The 18,286-nt window shown below is 42.1% G+C and overlaps 2 protein-coding genes across 2 annotated transcripts; one reads left to right on the top strand and one right to left on the bottom strand.

The window, feature by feature from the left end:
• The first annotated feature begins 2,227 nt into the window (after positions 1-2,227).
• Positions 2,228-2,972, top strand: LOC108299992 (60S ribosomal protein L22-like). The gene has a single exon (XM_017522595.2). It carries the CDS (start codon positions 2,409-2,411, stop codon positions 2,757-2,759), a length of 351 nt encoding a protein of 116 aa, XP_017378084.1. The 5' UTR covers positions 2,228-2,408; the 3' UTR covers positions 2,760-2,972.
• A 5,261-nt stretch (positions 2,973-8,233) lies between these two features.
• Positions 8,234-16,956, bottom strand: SRSF3 (serine and arginine rich splicing factor 3). The gene is made up of 6 exons (XM_017522594.1): positions 16,135-16,956; positions 13,532-13,739; positions 11,685-11,819; positions 9,484-9,522; positions 8,748-8,834; positions 8,234-8,596 (listed from the first exon to the last, which is right to left on the bottom strand). The coding sequence occupies exons 2-6, from the start codon at positions 13,735-13,737 to the stop codon at positions 8,569-8,571; spliced, it is 495 nt and encodes a 164-aa protein (XP_017378083.1). The 5' UTR covers positions 13,738-13,739; positions 16,135-16,956; the 3' UTR covers positions 8,234-8,568.
• Positions 16,957-18,286: the final 1,330 nt, after the last annotated feature.

Raw genomic sequence — 18,286 nt, forward strand, 5'->3', positions numbered from 1 at the left:
CTGCCTCCTGGGTTCAGGCAATTCTTCTGCCTCAGCCTCCTGAGTAGCTGGGATTACAGGCACGTGCCACCATGCCCAGCTAATTTTTTGTATTTTTGTTTTAGTAGAGACGGGGTTTCACCATGTTGACCAGGATGGTCTCGATCTCTTGACCTGGTGATCCACCTGCCTCGGCCTCCCAAAGTGCTGGGATTACAGGCTTGAGCCACTGCGCCCGGCGTTGAAGTATACTGTTATCCCCCAACTTTTCCAATAAGGACACTAAGTAAGTGACTTGCCCTCAGCATACAGCCAAAAGACAAAAATTTGAACTCAAGGCAGCCTAATTTGAAAACCTATTTTAAAAGAGCTAACAGTTTTAATCCACACCATCTTTCCCACTGCCTATCCCTTCAGGAGCCCCTTTCTTGACATATGCCCATACTCCCTTATCCACAAATGTCTCTCTTGACCTTGGACTATTCAACTCAGTAGTCCCCCCTTCCACACTCTTCCAAACCCAGTAGCCTCCCACATAGCTGGGATTACAGGCGCCCGCAACTACGCCCAGCTAATTTTTCGTATTTTTAGTAGAGACAGGGTTCCACCGTGTTAGTCAGGATGGTCTTGATCTCCTGACCTCGTAATCCGCCCACCTCAGTCTCCCAAAGTGCTGGGATTACAGGCACGAGTCACTGCACTCAGCCCATAAAAGCCTAACTTTTAGAATATACAATTACGTATGAGTTGACATAAAAAAATACACCTCTTAACAAGTTACCTCTATAAAAGACTGGAGGAGAAAATTATTTTCCAATGTTTGTTAAAATTCACATTTTTTACTATGAGCATGCTTTATATTTGAAAAGACATGCTCTAAAAACCAAAAAAAGACATGCTGACAATCACTGAGTGGCAAAAAAAAAAAAAAATGGCATTTTATGATTGGGATAAGAAAGTTAAAATGTAATGGAAGAGAAAACAGGGGGTTTGGAGTCAAGGCTGGCCTGGGTTCTAAATATAACGCTTATTTAGTAGGACGTGTAATGCATAAGGAATATTTTCTGCCCTTTTAACAGATAACCTCGGGCTGCATGCAGTGGCTCATGCCTGTAATTCCAGCACTTTGAGAGGCAGGCGAATTGCTTGAGGCTCGGAGTTCAAGACAAGACTGGCCAACGTGGCAAAACCCCACCTCTACTTTAAAAAAAAAACAAAAGTCTCTGGCCAGGTACAGTGGCTCACCCCTGTAATCCCAACACTTTGAAAGGTCGAGGCAGGTGGATTACCTAAGATCAGGAGTTCAAGACCAGCCTGACCAACACGGAGAAACTACATCTCTATTCAAACTACAAAATTAGCCAGGCGTGGTAGCGAATGCCTATAATCCTAGCTACTCGGAGGCTGTGGCAGGAGAATCCCTTCAACCCAGAAGGTGGAAGTTGCAGTGAGCTGAGAACACACCATCGCACTCTAGCCTAGGCAACAAGAGAGAAACTCTCTCAAAAAAAAAAAAGAAAAAAAAACAGGTACCTCTCAAGTGGTTCAACAGCACATATGAAAATGGCTCCACCAAAAAATTTTTTAAAAATCCTTTATCATCATGGCCGGGCGCGGTGGCTCAAGCCTGTAATCCCAGCACTTTGGGAGGCCGAGGCGGGTGGATCACGAGGTCAAGAGATCGAGACCATCCTGGTCAACATGGTGAAACCCCGTCTCTACTAAAACTACAAAAAATTAGCTGGGCATGGTGGCGCGTGCCTGTAATCCCAGCTACTCAGGAGGCTGAGGCAGGAGAATTGCCTGAACCCAGGAGGCGGAGGTTGCGGTGAGCCGAGATTGCGCCATTGCACTCCAGCCTGGGTAACAAGAGCAAAACTCCGTCTCAAAAAAAAAAAAAAAAAAAAATCCTTTATCATCAAAAAACAAAGAAAATGGCTCTCCTCTGGCAGAAATGATCAGTCATTACTTCCTTTCCTGACCACTCCCAACTGTCATCACTGAAATGTCCAGCAACCTGAAAGGCAGATACTTACAATGATTCGGTTCATAGCCCTCTTGACAGTGTTGTTCATCCACTCCAACTTACAAAGCACATGACTTCTTCCAAACTCACTCTTTGAGGGCAACTTCATGTCAAATGGGTTACTATATATTGCCAACTGAAATCCAACCAGGACTGCCAGCTCAGTCAACTTCTCATTAAACTCCAAGCAGCCAGAATGAGCGAGCCAGCCATTTATTTCATCAATGTACTCTAATACTCCCAACTTCTTGGCTTTCCTGTCAGTATGAAAGCTGAACAGGTTATCTTATACATGCTTGTTCAAATACATGGCTAAAGGAAAGTTTAAAACCATCAGATCTGGACCCACTTCAAACTCATGGCTTAAAAAATAAACCCCGTTCTTTCTGCCTCCACTGCCGTCATGGCTCCCGTGAAAAAGCCTGTGGCGAAGGGGGACAAAAAAAAGAAGCAGGTTCTGAAGTTCACTCTTGATTGCACCCACCCTGTAGAAGATGGAATTATGGATGCTGCCAATTTTGAGCAGTTTTTGCAAGAAAGGATCAAAGTGAACGGGCAAGCCGGGAACCTTGGTGGAGGGGTGGTGACCATCGAAAGGAGCAAGAGCAAGATCACCGTGACGTCCGAGGTGCCTTTCTCCAAAAGGTATTTGAAATATCTCACCAAAAAATATTTGAAGAATAATCATCTACGTGATTGGTTGCGCGTAGTTGCTAACAGCAAAGAGTTACGAATTACGTTACTTCCAGATTAACCAGGACGAAGAAGAGGAAGACAAGGATTAAATTTCATTTATCTGGAATATTTTGTATGTGTTCTTGAATAAAACAGCAATAACAAAAAAAAAAAAACCCTGTTTTACCTCTAAACCCTAGTGCAGTTTACATTCTCAATTGTTTCTGCCTCTAAACCTGTATTTTATGATTAAGGCATTTATTTCTTCCTCTTACCTCAGATTCGTTAGTCTTTCCTTATCATTTTACTGTGAGCTCTGGAATTGGGATGGCCAGTTGCAGTGGCTTATGCTAATCCCAGTACTTCAGGAAGCCAAAGCTGGAGGAGTGTTTGTGCGCATCCTGGGTGACAGTGAAATCCCATCTTATAAAAAAACAACTAGCTGGTTGTGATGGTGTGCATCTGTCACCCAAACTGCACTGGAGGCTGAGGCTGGAGGATCACTTGAGCCCAAGAGGTCGAGTGAGATATGACAGTGTCACTGCACTCCAGCCTGAGTGACAGAGTGAGAATGTTCCCTCAAAAAAAAAAAAAAAATTTAAAAGCTGGGATGAGGCCAGGCGTGGTGGCTCATGCCTATGATCACAGCTCTTTGGGAGGCCAAGGCAGACAGATCTCTTGAGGTGAGACCAGCCTGGCCAACAGGATGAAAGACCATCTCTACTAAAAATACAAAAATTAGCCAGGCATGGTGGCACATACATGCTGTTAATCCCAGCTACTCGGGAGGCTACGGCAGGAAAATCACTTGCAGCAAGCTAAGATCACACCACTGCACTCCAGTGTGGGTGACAGAGTGAAGCTGTCTCAAAACCAATAAACAAAAAAAACTGGAGTGAAAGAATGGTTAAAGGTCAATAGCCTAAACTTGCACTGCAGTCAAACACGATTATACAGGTTTTTCTTTCTAGATATTGAGCTGGTGTCATGATACATCACCGTATCCCGTTCCTAAGTTCTTGTGTCATGGACTTTGACATGTGGGAAAGATATGAAACAAATGACAAGTTGCTATTCCAATTTGTATTTGTAAAGTACTTTCATTGAAAGCATAACATGCGTGGTTTTATCTGAACTAAAAATAAATGTCCCTATGAGATTCTGGTGGCAGACAGCCAGCTGGACGAGGTTTTTAAGTTACCAGCTGCCTGAGCTTAAGATTTACAATGGTTTCCCAAAGAGGAGTTATTCTTTCAAAAACTAAACTTCTAGGCCGGGCATGGTGGCTTATGCCTGTAATCCCAGCACGTTGGAAGGCAAAGGCAGGTGGATCACTTTAGTTCAGGAGTTCAAGATCAGCCTGGCCAACATGGTGAAACCCTGGCTCTAATACAAAATTAGGAAGGTGTGATGGCACAAGCCTGTAATCCTAGCTACAGACTTGGAGTCTGAGGCAGAATTTCTTGAACCCAGGAGGCGAAGGTTGCAGTGAGCAGGGATCGAGCTGCTACACTCCAGTCTGGTCGAGAGAGACTCCATCTCAAAAAAAAAAAAAAATACATTAAGAAGCTTCTAGGTCTCAAGATTTATACATTCTTTTTTTTTTTCGTGGAGATGGGGGTCTCACTTTGTCATCCAGGCTGGAGTGCAGTGGGGTGATATCAGCTCACTCCAACCTCCACCTCCCAGGCTCAAGCAATTTTCCTGCCTCAGCCTCCCGAGTAGCCAGGACTACAAGCGCATGCAACCATGCCCAGCTAATTTTTGTATTTTAGTAGAGACGGCGTTTCACCATGTTGGCCAGGCTGGTCTCAAATTCCTGACCTCAAGTGATCCACCCACCTCAACCTTCCAAAGTGCTGGGATTACAGGTGTGAGGCATTTCGCCCTGCAAAAGCAAATTTCAATGATCCTGTCTCAGAACCTTAAGAGATCTACAGCTGAATTCTCTTTCAGGTACCTGATGAATCCATAATAAAACAGGATTAAAAGAATTAGTGGGGACATATAAAATCATTCAACACTACTGGATTATTTAGAGAAAAATATATTTCCAACCCAGTTTTTCTTCAGTAACTTTAATTAGAAATCTTTCTCAAAAAGATGGAAAACCAGAAGGCAACAATCTGGCAGTACAAAAATATACAAGAGATTACCACCAACTAGATCTGACAACTAAATCTTTCTCTGAAAAAAGCATGCTTGGACAAAATACTAAACCAGTGGTTCTCACATTACCAAGGGTATTTATCACGTAGAACTCAAAATTACACAGGGTAAGATCATCCTGAAAAACTAAGTCAATGAGCCAGGAGTCCAGCTTTATCTATTCTGAAAATATCTTTTTATTTTTTGAGACAGTCTTGCTGTCTCCAGGCTGGAGTGCAGTGGCGCAATCTTGGCTCACTGCAACCTCAGCCTCCTAGGTTCAAGCGATTCTTCCGCCTCAGCCTCCCAAGTAGCTGGGACCACAGGTGCGTGCCACCACACCCAGCTATTTTTTTTTTTTTTTTGTATTTTTAGTATAAACAGGGTTTCACCATGTTGGCCAGGATGGTCTTTCTCTCTTGACCTCGTGATCCACCTGCCTCGGCCTCCCAAAGTGCTGAGATTACAGGCATGAGCCACCGCCCCAGGCCATGAAATACCTTTTCAATCCAACAAAATTTCTAATTAAGCAGCACTGTACTAAAAGGAAATAGTAATAATCTGGATTTCCCATCCACATACAGGTTTGAGTGAGAACCACTGAGACTGCAGTCTAATAGGGTGGGGATTTCATTGACAGATCACACGTTTGTAAGGATTTCTTAGATACTCAAATGGTAGATACAGCATACCTGTGTTTGGTAAAACTGAAACTTCTCTGGCTATTTTCAACTTTCTGCTTAAGATGTGGAGGTCAGAAGCAATCCACAATAAAAACCATAGATCAAGCTAAATATTCCTTTAAAAGAAAATTGACGCGAATCTTGTTATGTTGGGCAGACTGGTCTCAAACTACTGGCTCCAAGAGATCCTCATGCCCTGGGCTCCCAAGTGCGAGAGATTACAGGTGTGAGCCACTACACCCAGCCAATATCCTTTAAAACATAACCAACTATAATCCTTAATGTTTCTTTAAATTGTCATCAAGTATTAATAATAGTGACACCTTAATCCTTAAATCACAAGTCTAACTTCGGTTTTGTGATTCCTTTCAGTTTTACAACTCAACTCAGAATATGGACAAGACTGGCTGGTGTGACCTGTTATTTTGGAAATTACAGGAACTTTATAACTTCCCAAATAGCCACAATCTAAATGTGCAATTCAAAGGTTTAACACTTTCCATGTTCTTAAGTTTCTAAGAGCCTTGAGGTTGTGCTAAGGCTTCTGTTTAAAGTAACTGCAAACTGGGACTGTAAGTCACCGAAGTCAGGATAACTCCCTGGTGAAGTCAATTTTATTTCAGGTTCTGTATTATTTCTTAGCCATATTATACCCATACCTATACTGTCCGTTTTACAAAAAAACCTCTAACTTAAGACCCTGCAAGATAGTCATATACTAAAAAAATGCCCATGTAAGTTGTCCATTTATAAGAGCAATGTATTAGCCAGGCGTGGTGGTACGCACCTGTAATCCCAGCTACTCAGAAAGCGGAGGCAAGAGAATCACTCGAACCCAGGGGACAGAGGTTGCAGTGAGCTGAGATCATGCCACTGTACTCCAGCGTGGGCAACAGAGCGAGTCCCTCTCAAAAAAAAATAAAAGTAAGAGCAATGTAACTTGACATATTGCACTGCTTCTATAATTTCTTAGCTATCTTGGCTTGTTCCTAACAGGAACAGATTTTAGGCTATGTGGGAATGCTGAAAGACAAAATGCCCAATGCCAGAGCTCCCAGTAAGTCAACAGGCAGTCTGAAAAGTATCTTCCTTAAACACACGTAACTCGAAAGCTGAATCTTCCTGACACCAATTCTCCCCTCAAGATTTGTGTAAAAGGTGGAAATAATTTAGTAATTTGTTTAGGACCTGTATCTTAATATATATCCATACAGCTTTATCTCTTAATGCAATGACTTATCTTTTGTATTTAAGACAGTCAATACAGCATAATCCAAAACTATCTTGAAAGAGCATATTTAAGGAAATTAAGCCACAAGACTGTTGCATTATGATTTAATCTAATTGCACAAAAATTTGAAATTACAACTCCTCCCATTTTCTAAGAGGAAGGTTATGCATGCCTCCATATTCAATTCTGCACTGTTACATTTGAACCATATTGTGAACTTTACATCATGATGGATCAGCTTAGAATTCCCATGCAACACCTCAAATTATAAAATGGAAGCAATTTTTAGAACTGTGGAAAGTTTTCATGCTGAAGATAAAAGCCATTTTTAATGGGCAACTTACTTTGTGTTACAACGTACCAGGTTGCTGCTATACTTTAAAATGTTGGTCACTAAATATCATGGACCCTGAACTGGCTTCTACTCCTAAAATGGGTTAACTATCACTTAGGTGACAACTGTATTTCCTTCACTTACGAAGACTAATCCATAGTGCATCTCAGCTGTGTTTCTTATAAAATAAGAATCGTGTAACCAACTGCTTCCCATGGGATAAGAACACTGGTAACAGTGGGTTAAACTATTACACAATTATGCTAATATTTTATTAATTCAAAAGCACTTTACAAGAAAATATAAGTATGGCTTCCAATAGGAATGTTATACCTGGACTTGGTACCAAGCTCACAGATTTTGAGTTTGCAAGGAAAAACAGGCTTTCAAGTTAAACAACAATTTGTAACCAAAACTTTAATCCCAAGGAATCTCACAAAACATATTACAAATGACAGCATGAAAAAAAATCTTGCACAGTAACTCAAAGTTCAGCTCTACAATGTACCCTTAAACTGGCAGGTCATTTTTGAAATCTCAAATTTGGACATAATGTCATGAACAGCCATGTATTCATATACAGCAATCAAGTAAGAAACTTATGACCTAAAAGCAAAGATAAACTTCCTTGAAACTTAACAGATTCTATACCAACTAGGCAACCTCTGCCCAGGATAAGCATGAGTTGGCTTTTTCAAAAACCTCTAATTTAACAGAGCAGCGTTTTTTACCCGATGGCTTGTGTTTCACAGCAACTTTTAAAGACTGCTTGTTCAACTATAGCTGCATCCTATATCCCAAAAAAGTAAATCTTTTTTTTTTTTTTTTAGACGGAGTTTCACTCTTGTTACCCAGGCTAGAGTGCAATGGCACGATCTCGGCTCACCGCAACCTCCACCTCCTGGGTTCAGGCAATTCTCCTGCCTCAGCCTCCTGAGTAGCTGGGATTACAGGCACGCACCACCATGCCCAGCTAATTTTTTGTATTTGAAGTAGAGACGGGGTTTCACCATGTTGACCAGGATGGTCTCGATCTCTTGACCTCGTGATCCACCCGCCTCGGCCTCCCAAAGTGCTGGGATTACAGGCTTGAGCCACCGCGCCCGGCCTCAAAAAAGTAAATCTTAGTTCAATTTTTGCCAGTTGTTTCTGTATGTAAAAAAAAAAAAAAAAAATTCACACTTCTGCTGGGCGGGTTTCGAGGTTTATTATCAGTCTATGCATAACTAAAATTCAAAGTAAATTCAATTTTGCTTAAGGGAACATTGTAAAGTAACAATTCTTGGTATTACATGCCTCATATGATCCATTTCAAATCATAGAGAATTACACCTTTGTGTCACTGTTTCAAAAGACAAACAAATTTGAACAGCTAAAACATCTTAAAAATGCACCAAGCTTATGAAGTCTCAAACAAAACTTGAATTTTCTGTACATACTCCTGTCAAATGAAGTAATTTCCTGTACACCACTTCTCTTGCAAACTGGTCTTCTATTTCCTTTCATTTGACCTAGAACGGCTAAAAAAAAACCAGAAAATAAAACATTACATTTGTAACTTGGTGACATATCAAAATAGACTTTTAAGGTAAAAATTTATGGCTTAGAAGACAGGCCTTAGTATACTACATATGCGAAGTCTTAAACAGCTCAAGTTATCAAAGATCTTACCTACGAGATCTAGAGAAGGATCGGGACGGCTTGTGATTTCTCTCCCGAGACAGCGATCTCTCTCTTCTCCTATCTCTAGAAAGGGACCTAAACGAGAGAAAAAAAACATTAGGCCCACTGAGGTATGATAAAATTATACCTAAATATTCTCTTGATCTGGCATGGTGGCTCATGCCAATATTTCCAATATTTTGGGAGGCAGAGGCAGTAGGCTCACTAGAAGCCAAAAGTTTGATAACAGATTGGGTAACAAAGTGAGATCCCATCTCCACAAAAAATAAATTAGGCAGGTGTGGTGGTGTGCGCCTGCAATCCTAGCTACTCAGGAATCTGAGGGAGGCTCCATCCAAGGCCAGCAGTTAAAGGCCTCATTGACCTATAATAATCACATCACTGCACTCCAGCTAGGTGAGACACCCTCTTTTTTTCTTTAAGATGGGGTTTCACCATGATGGCCAGGCTGGTCTTGAACTCCTGACCTCAGGTGATCCACCCACCTCGGCCACCCAAAGTGCTAGGATTAGAGGCCTGAGCCACCACGCCCGGCCCAAGACACCCTCTTTTTAAAGAAAATTAAATTCAAAGTCTTTGAAAACTCAAAGCTGACTCATCCTTACAACTTGATTCACAATTAAAGCCAAGGTTTAATCCCATTAACCAAGCCATCTGGAAAAGTTCAGAACAGCAGAAACACTTGTCATTTCTAAGAATGTAGCCAAAAAAGGTAGTCATTTACCTGCTCCGGCTGCGAGAGAAGCTTCTCCTTCTTGGAGATCTAAAAGCAGAAACAGGAAAATTAGACTCATCACCAATTAGTATTTATGGCGTGAGGCATTTCCCAACTTTTCAATTTCACTGTTGGGCCCAGTGAATGTGCCGAAGAACTGGCACCCATCGTCCAAAAAAAATAATAATAATAATTAAGAAAAGAAAAAAAAAGGCACAGAAGGATTAAGGAACAAAAAGCTCAAGTGAAAAGCAGGTATTCCAACCATGGATTCACTTTAACAAAGAATGCTTCACAGCAGATCTGTCCAATGCAAAACTTCATGTCAAACTAACTTCACTACCCAAACACCACACCAAAATATAGTCCCAAGTAGTTCCAAAAACAGTACCATAAACCAGTATTTGGAACCCATGCAAACCTGTAAGTCCATGACAAGACTTAGGTACCAGGTGGATAGTGTAATTTTGTGAAAACGCGGTAGGTGTCAATATTGATGCCATTAAGTGGTACATTAGAACTGCATTTGTGATCGTCAACATTTAAGAGTGTGTTTAGGCTTACCAAAATTACCTTAGCTTGGCCCACACTTCAACCCCAAATTTTAAAATTTTGAAACTGTTAGTAAAACCATTTAAAGGTGATAGGATTCAACAAATTTTTTGCCAGAAAAGAAAGCTAATCTGTTAGAGATATTAAAATTTTTAGTTTGGCATCTCACACATGCAAATAAGTTTCACTTGACGGACTAGTTACATTACGAGTTCCCTATCACCCTTAAAAGTTTTTCAAGCAATATATATGTACGTTACCATTCAATTATGCACAGCCAGCCTTTGATCCAGAAAAAAGAATTACTTTAAGCCGCTTACTCCTTATTTTAACCAGCAGTAAACTGTATAAGCAGGAAAAACTTACTAGTTTTGGGTTTCAACAAGCTAGAAATGGTGAGGTGAGGCTGCCGGACTGACGGCCAGGAAGAATTTGCTGAAAAGGTTTTGCCAGATGTTGCGTTGGATTTAGTTGGTTGGCGAAGGGGGTGTTGTGGATTTTTCCTGCTTTTTTGTTAGCCGAAGGCTGCTGCTGTAGTTGTTGTGAAGACATTTGGTAAATAAACAGCTGAGCTGATTGGCCAGGAATGTGTGGGCGGTCGAGGTGGCTGCTGCCGATTTGGTTAAGGTTGGAGAGAAGGCTGAGAGAAAACAGCATGCTCGGGAACCAAAGGGCGGTGCAACCTGACGACTGGCCAGCCTGGGTCATGTGAAACGACACCAGCCAAGCTGAATGGGGCGCGCTGGTCACATGACGCTGAAAGGGCTAGTTGACTGGCTAATGCAGATTCAGAGGGTGGTGAGAAGAGACATGATGGTGACTCTGTAACGGGGTTCATTTTTATTAATAGATGGACCAAAAAGCACAAAAAAAATGAAAAACAAGCCATCAGTACAACCATCTATTAGCTAACAAATACTCTTTATTATGATGGGCAACAGTGTGCTGTTGTTTTTCAAAATAGCAAAAGGGGCAAGATTTTGAACTCCTGTCTCCTAGAAGGACTCCACTCACCTGTAAGAGGTAAATTTAGTCCTATAGAAACTATTTTGGAGGTCTGAGGAGATGTGGAGTTAGCATCCAGACAATACTGCCTGGTCCAAGAATGATGCCATTTTAAATTATAAAAAAACTGAATTTTCTTCTATTTGGGATTGAAGAACAGATGACTGGGATTACTTCCTTTTTAGCCCCCTTTATTGGTCAGTGACTTAAGTTTCAGAATGACTTCTACTTTACCAGTTGTAACATTAAAACAGCTGCCTGTTTGATAAATATTACAATTGTCCTAGTAGTAGAAAACACAAATTTGTGAAGAGCTAGAGTTGAATGTAATGTTTGTCATTATGGAGCCAAGAAATGGATAAAGGCCTAAACTGAAGTTTAAGGGAAGACTTGAAAAGATGCAACTAGAAAGATGAACTAGAAGACAGATCCAAGATAGAAGTTACTGACTACCAACATGAACAGTGACCTAAAGACAAAAGCCAACACTCAGCACAACTCACATACCCCAAACTAAACCCAACAAATATGTTTCACAGAAACCTCAGATTCTTCCAAAGTTTAAAACCCACCAACAAACTTTAAGAGAAATACCTGCTCCTACTAGCTACTCCATTACACCAATACCTCTAAACACACTCTCTCTCAAGTACCTGCGACGAGGTGGAGGACTCCTCCTACGATAATCATCTCGAGGACGACGGCCCCAAGAGGGAGGTGGGCCACGATTTCTACTTCTTTTTTCACCATTCGACAGTTCCACTCTTACACGGCAGCCACATAGTGTTCTGAGAGGAAAAAGACATTAAACTTAAAACAGCCTTTCTGAGATGTATATTAAAGCCAAAAGTACTCCCTATAGCTACTCTGCAAAGAACACATCCAAGTGTCTACAGAATACCAAATTTCTTTTTTTTTTTTTTTTTTGAATACCACATTTTTAGTTCTCTTATTTTTACTAATATAAATTGGGCTTGGTCGGCTACAGTGGCTCACACCTATAATCCCAACACTGTGTGAGGTCGAGGTAGGCGGATCATGAGCTCAAGAGTTCAAAACCAACCTGGCCAACATGGTAAAACCCCGGCTTTACTAAAAATACAAAAATTAGCCAGGTGTGGTGGCACACGCCTGTAATCCCAGCTACTCAGGAGGCTGAGGCAGGAGAATCGCTTGAAGGCAGAGGTTGCAATGAGGTGAGACCACACCACTGCATTTCAGCCTGGGGGACAGAGCAAGATTCCTTCTTGGAAAATAAGCTTGTTTCCCAGTTTAATTTCGGATTAAACAATTAAATAGGATTTTCTAAAGTACCAATTCACAAAGAAGCCAACTTCTATTTTATTCCTTAATTGTTAGCACCAGTCTGATTTAGTTCACTGTTAATTTGTTAACAGGTACGATTTAAGTGTCACGATCCTTCCATTTATCCCTGAAAAAGCAAGTTCTATATCTAAATCTAAATCTAATTATGATTTCTTCCTTGAGATCCCAACACTTAGTCAGTTATTTACCAGGCTGTATTTACTGGTCTTCCACTGCCCCACTTTAAGTAAAAATGGGTTCAAAACAAGACAGAACCATTTTGGCCATTTTACAGCACCCTCTCCCCTCAATTATCAACAGTCCACACAGAAGAAATTGTAGCTGTGGCTAGGTGAGGTGGCTCACACCTGTAATCCCAGCACTTGGAGAGGCTGTGGCAGGAGGATGGCTTGAGCCGAGGAGCTTGAGACCAGCCTGGGCAAGACAGTTAGACCGCCATCTGTATTATTTTTTAAATAACAAATTTGGCAGGGCACGGTGGCTCACGTCTGTAATCCAATCACTTTGGAGGCCAAGGTGGGCGGATCACCTGTGGTCGGGAGTTCAAGACCAGCCTGACCAACATGGTGAAACCTCGTCTTTAAAAAACAAAATAAAAAAAAAAATAAATAAATAACCATTTTTTTAAAAAAAGAAATTATAACTCAGAGTAGTAGAAAAAGACCCTTATTACCCACCCTTCATGCAGGCAAGCCATTAAATTTAAATAAGCTATCACATTTGGACAGTGACTGGGAAGAAGTAGGCCCTGGAAAACTTTACTACAACCTGCTTGAATTGACCAACCTTTCATGCAGCTTTACAGTCAACCCTCAGACCCTTTTTTCCATTATACTTCCAAATATGAGGAAAGGGGGATGGGGGCACGGAGGTCAGGCCTTACTTGGCCAGCTAACAGGACACTATTAACACAAAGGGAAATATTAACTGATTCACTTTCTGGAATAAGTATTTCAAACACATAAAAGTAAAGGTATTAGTACAATAAACCCTTGTAACCATTTTGTAAACAATTCTTTTAAACAAGTATCCGTTCATAACTATTTTTAAAAATATTTGATCCCAATTTTATCTAAAGACTTCAAAAACCCATTTAAGAGCCACGCATCCTATAGATTTTTAAATATGAAAAACACAAAGCAACACATTTATATCAATGTAATTATTAAATTACCTTCCATCTAGCTCTCTGACAGCATCAGCTGCATCTCGGGGATCTTCAAATTCAACAAAAGCAAAGCCGGGAGGGTTTCTAGCAACCCACACACTTCGGAGTGGTCCATAGTAGCCAAAAGCCCGTTCCAATTCGGTCTTGTTGCCATTGTTTCCAAGATTGCCTACATAAACCTTACAGTCCAACGGACAGGAATCACGATGCATTTCTGTAATGAAAAATACCAGAAATATTCATTTATCTAAACATCTAGTCCACAGATCCTCAGAGGAATTCCATTAGAGAAGATAAAAGACTTTAAGGTAACATGTAAGGAGAAAAACTGAATTTTAAAATGCTAGAAGCCAAACAAGAAATGTTACTATTACTACTAAAGCACCCAATCCCCTATAATCTTTACTCAGGAAGTCAGCAAATTAGTAAATTAAAAAAAAAAAAGCTTCCTTGGAACCTTGAGAACACTAGAGGAGCATCTACCACCTCTGGGTCGTGAGTTAGGGACTTAACCTGTTATTTAATCGCCAAAATAAAGCATTTTTAGGAAAATAGAATAACCTGTTAAGAAACTATTTCTGGCAGGAAGTGGTGGCTCACGCCTGTAATCCAAGCACTTTGGAGGCCAAGGAGGGCGGATCACCTGAGGTTGGGAGTTCAAAACCAGCCTGACCAACATGGTAAAACCCCGTCTTTAAAAAAGAGAGAGAGAAAAAAACCAAGTCCGTTGGGGACTCAAAAACCAAATCAAACAATAATGAAAAAACATTAAGGTTATACTGCCAGGCAAGTGACTCAAAAGTGCCTACATAAGCCAAAACTTAATCAGCTTTAATAACAATAAGGCCAAGAGTTTTCACTTAAAAAAAAAAAAAATGCCCATTGGCAGGCGCGGTGGCTCACACCAATAATCCCAGCACTTTGGGAGGCTGAGGCTAGTGGATCATGAGGTCAGGAGTTTGAAGCCAGCCTGGCCAATCTGATGAAACCCTGTCTCTACTAAAAATACAAAAATCAGCCAGGCGTGGTGGCGCGCGCCAGTAATCCCAGCTACTCGGGAGGCGGAGGTTGCAGTGAGCCGAGATCGTCCCAATGCACTCCATCCTGGGTGACAGAGCGAGATTCCGCTCCAAAAAAATACACATATATGTTTCGCCCCATTTTAGTAAGCTACAGAAACTTTTCTGTAGCATAGAAAAAGGAACCATAGGAGCAAGGCTGCTGCTATCACATTAAATAGACCAAAGTCTTATGCAGTAGAAGGTTCTCAAGCAAGGAGACCAACTTGCCAATTTTTTTCATAGCAGCACTATTCACAGTAGCCAAAAGGTGTTAACACAAATGGCCATCAACAGAAACGAATAAGCAAAATGTGGTATAGACATGATAGTGTTATTTAGAATGAAGTACTGACAAATGCGCCAACGTTGGAAAATCGTGAAAACATTACGCTAAATTAAAGAAGCCAGACACAAAAGCACACGATTCCATAAATACTAAATATGTAAGATAGCTAAATACAGAAAGGGGAAGATTAGTGGTAGCTAAAGACTAGAGGAAGGGGTACAGTCAAAGTGTGAGTAACTGCTTTATGGGGGGAACGGAAATGTTTTGGAACTACGTATAAATGATAATTACACAACACCGAATACACTAAATACCACTTAAATGTACGCTTTAAGATAATTTCACTTTAAGAAAAATACAAAGAGGTACTTGCTACTCAAAAATTTACTGCACTTTGGCGACTTATAATTTTTGTTTTTCCTTGGGAGACTTCTATTTGATAAATCTTTATTACTTAGTTGACACTTTGGCGATGAAGCTGATAAACTTGTAGACCAGTTTCAATTACATAAAAACCATCTACTCAATTCAACTTAAGTGCTTTCCAGAAACACCACGTTCTTCTTACTCTGGGCTTGTCTAATTAAAATATTCAGTCCGGATACATCCTATTTATCGTGACCACACCCTGTGCCCAGGAGTTAGTTCTAAGATCAAGCCATTGGTGAAAATTAATTTTTAAAAACACTGCTGGCACCGTTAAGGATACATTTTAATGGGAAGCGGCTGAAAGAACCAATCTTAAGTTCAAGACAGATCGTCCGGACTTAGAAAAAAGTAATTAGACTCAGGCTGTAAATACTGAAACTACAAGAAAGTAAAGGTTTATTACTTGCTTTTCTGAAGTCACCAATCAAGACCGTACCTTTCAATTTACTATGAATTGAAAGGTCCGGTCTTGATTAGTGACTTTAGAAAAGCATTCTGAGAAGCTTCCCAATTAAATGAGGAACCAAAAAAAAAGGCGCCATAAAAAGGCCGCGACCTGGGATACGACTCGGCTACCTGCTCCCCCTTCTAGTTCCCAACTCCCGGGTAATCCCTTATCCCACTCATCCCCCAATGAAAAATATAAACACCTCCACCCCAAGACGAGGAAACCCTCTGATGGGCCGAGAGCCCCTGCCACCGCCCCGTGCTGAACGTCACAAAATGGCGGCGGCGCCTCTTTGTCTCAATCTGGCGCCGCCATTGGGCCTGGCTCCTCCTTGGTAGGATTAAATTCCACTTTCACCTCACTCCTTCTATCGCTGGTGTCTTACCGAGATCTAGGGTAAAAAAATGCAGAGGCTCAAATTCACACGCTCCGATGCGTCTTCCCGCTTTCCTGGGGCCCAACACACACCAACGCTCAAGCTCACCCGGCGTCCACGAAATGGCGGACCACCGCCTTCCCCTCGCCTTTATTTATACGCCATACTTTAATCACATGATTGGACGGGCTCGCCCAATGAGAAGCAGAGGAGGCCGTGACGTATGGCTACAAACGCAGCGACTGCCGCGGTTGCTGGGAGCGCGCTCCCGCGGTTGCTCCAGGTGGGTGGAGACGTGCGCCGGCGCGCGCTCGTAGTAACAGGCCTGGCGCCCCCTCGAGCGTTCTTCCTGGTCTGTCTGTCGACCCTCAAGTTACTCATAGACCCCCGCTTCCTCACCTCTTGATAGGGTGGGGCTTCTTAAACGGCACCGTCGCCGCCACAGCCACACACTGGTAGGAGCTGTTGACTCCTAACGAGATTAAGGAATGAATTTATTAATTGCTTCAGCCTTGTGAGCGGTTAGGCTGGAACCAAGCATCGCGTTTACAAACAGGTCACGGAACCGTTTGAGATCCAGCTGGCACCAGACTGTGGCCGCCGAGATTCCACACTGAAGGAAAATCCTGGCTTGGAAAGTTTGCCCAACTCTGGCTGGTTTCCCGCCTCTCACGCAAACTTGCAGGACTTGGCGCTAACGGCAAATGAGACCGGTCAGGTGACCTGGAAACTTATCACCTTTAGCAAACACCGGGAAAGGGAAGTTTCTGAAGTTTGAATGTAAATAATGGGCCCCCGAGTGAATGCCAGGAAAGGATATCTCGGGCCTTTCTCCTAGCAGTCCTTGCACTGCCTGGCATGTATTTGTCCAGGCCATTTCCCCTACGAAGACAGCCACAAGAATAAGGGGAGAGAGACTGATTGGGTTAGAAAAATCACCAAGGGCCGGGCGCGGTGGCTCACGCCTGTAATCCCAACACTTTGGGAGGCCGAGGTCGTGATCACTTGGGGTCGGTAGTTCAAAACCAGCCTGGCCAACACGGTGAAACCCCGTCTCTACTAAAAATACAAAAATTAGCCGGGCGTGGTGGCAGGCGCCTGTAATCCCAGCTACTTAGGAGGCGGAGAGCAGGAGGATCGCTTGTACCCTGGAGACGGAGGTTGCCGTGAGCTGAGATCCTGCCACTGCACTCCAGCGTAGGCTACAGAGTGAGACTCTGTCTTAATAAAAGAAAGAAAGAAAAGAAAAAAAAGTCATCAAGATCTCCCTTTCCTAAACAGTTCAGCTAGTCTCTTGCCCCCAAATTTCCCCCCACCCTAACCCCCTTTCAGCCTGGTCTGACGTATTGTTAAATTTGCTTGTAGCTGCTCTGAAAAAAAAAAGCGAGAGAGAAGGGCCGGGTGCGGTGGTTTAGGCCTGTAATCCCAGCACTTTGGGAGGCTGAGGCGGGCGGATCACCTGAGGTCAGGAGTTTGAGACCAGGAGTTTGGCCAACATGGTGAAACCTCATCTCTACTAAAAATGCAAAAATTAGTGGGGCATGATGGCAAGCACCTGTAATCCCAGCTACTCAAGAGACTGAGACAGAATTGAAGCCGGGAGGCAGAGGTTGCTGTGAGCCGAGATCATGCCATTGCACTGCAGCCTGGGCGACAGAGCAAGACTCCTCAAAAAAAGGGGGGGAGAAAAAGAACCTATGTTTTTATTTATTCCCTCTTAGCTGAAAGATATGCCAATTATTATGTTTTAACTTTCCCAGGTATTTTTCTTTTGAAGCCTTATCTCTTATTGTGTTTCTAAAAGGTTTATCTGTAGTGGAGGAAAAAAATACAGATCTGTTAGATCCTCAGCCTAGTTTCCTCACCTGTAAAATCAGGGAAGGGGATCTTAGCAAACCTTTTCTAATTTCTGTTCTAGATTTTTTTTTCTGCCTCACTTATATTTGCCTTGATTTGTTCCCCTCTATGTAACTTTCCTCCTCTTTTTTATTTTATTTCTTCCTATCAAATCAAAGGCTCTGAAGTCAGGCAGTCCTGGATTTGGCCCCAGCCCTCACTGCTAGTGACTGGCTGAAGCGTCCTGAGAACAATGCTTAACCTCTGTCAGTTTCCTGTCTCTAAAATAACCCCGGCCTTGCAGGGTTACAGCTGTTAGGTTTTG

The sequence above is a fragment of the Cebus imitator genome, unplaced genomic scaffold, assembly GCF_001604975.1.
Source record: "Cebus imitator isolate Cc_AM_T3 unplaced genomic scaffold, Cebus_imitator-1.0 Scaffold24, whole genome shotgun sequence".
NCBI lineage: Eukaryota > Metazoa > Chordata > Mammalia > Primates > Cebidae > Cebus > Cebus imitator.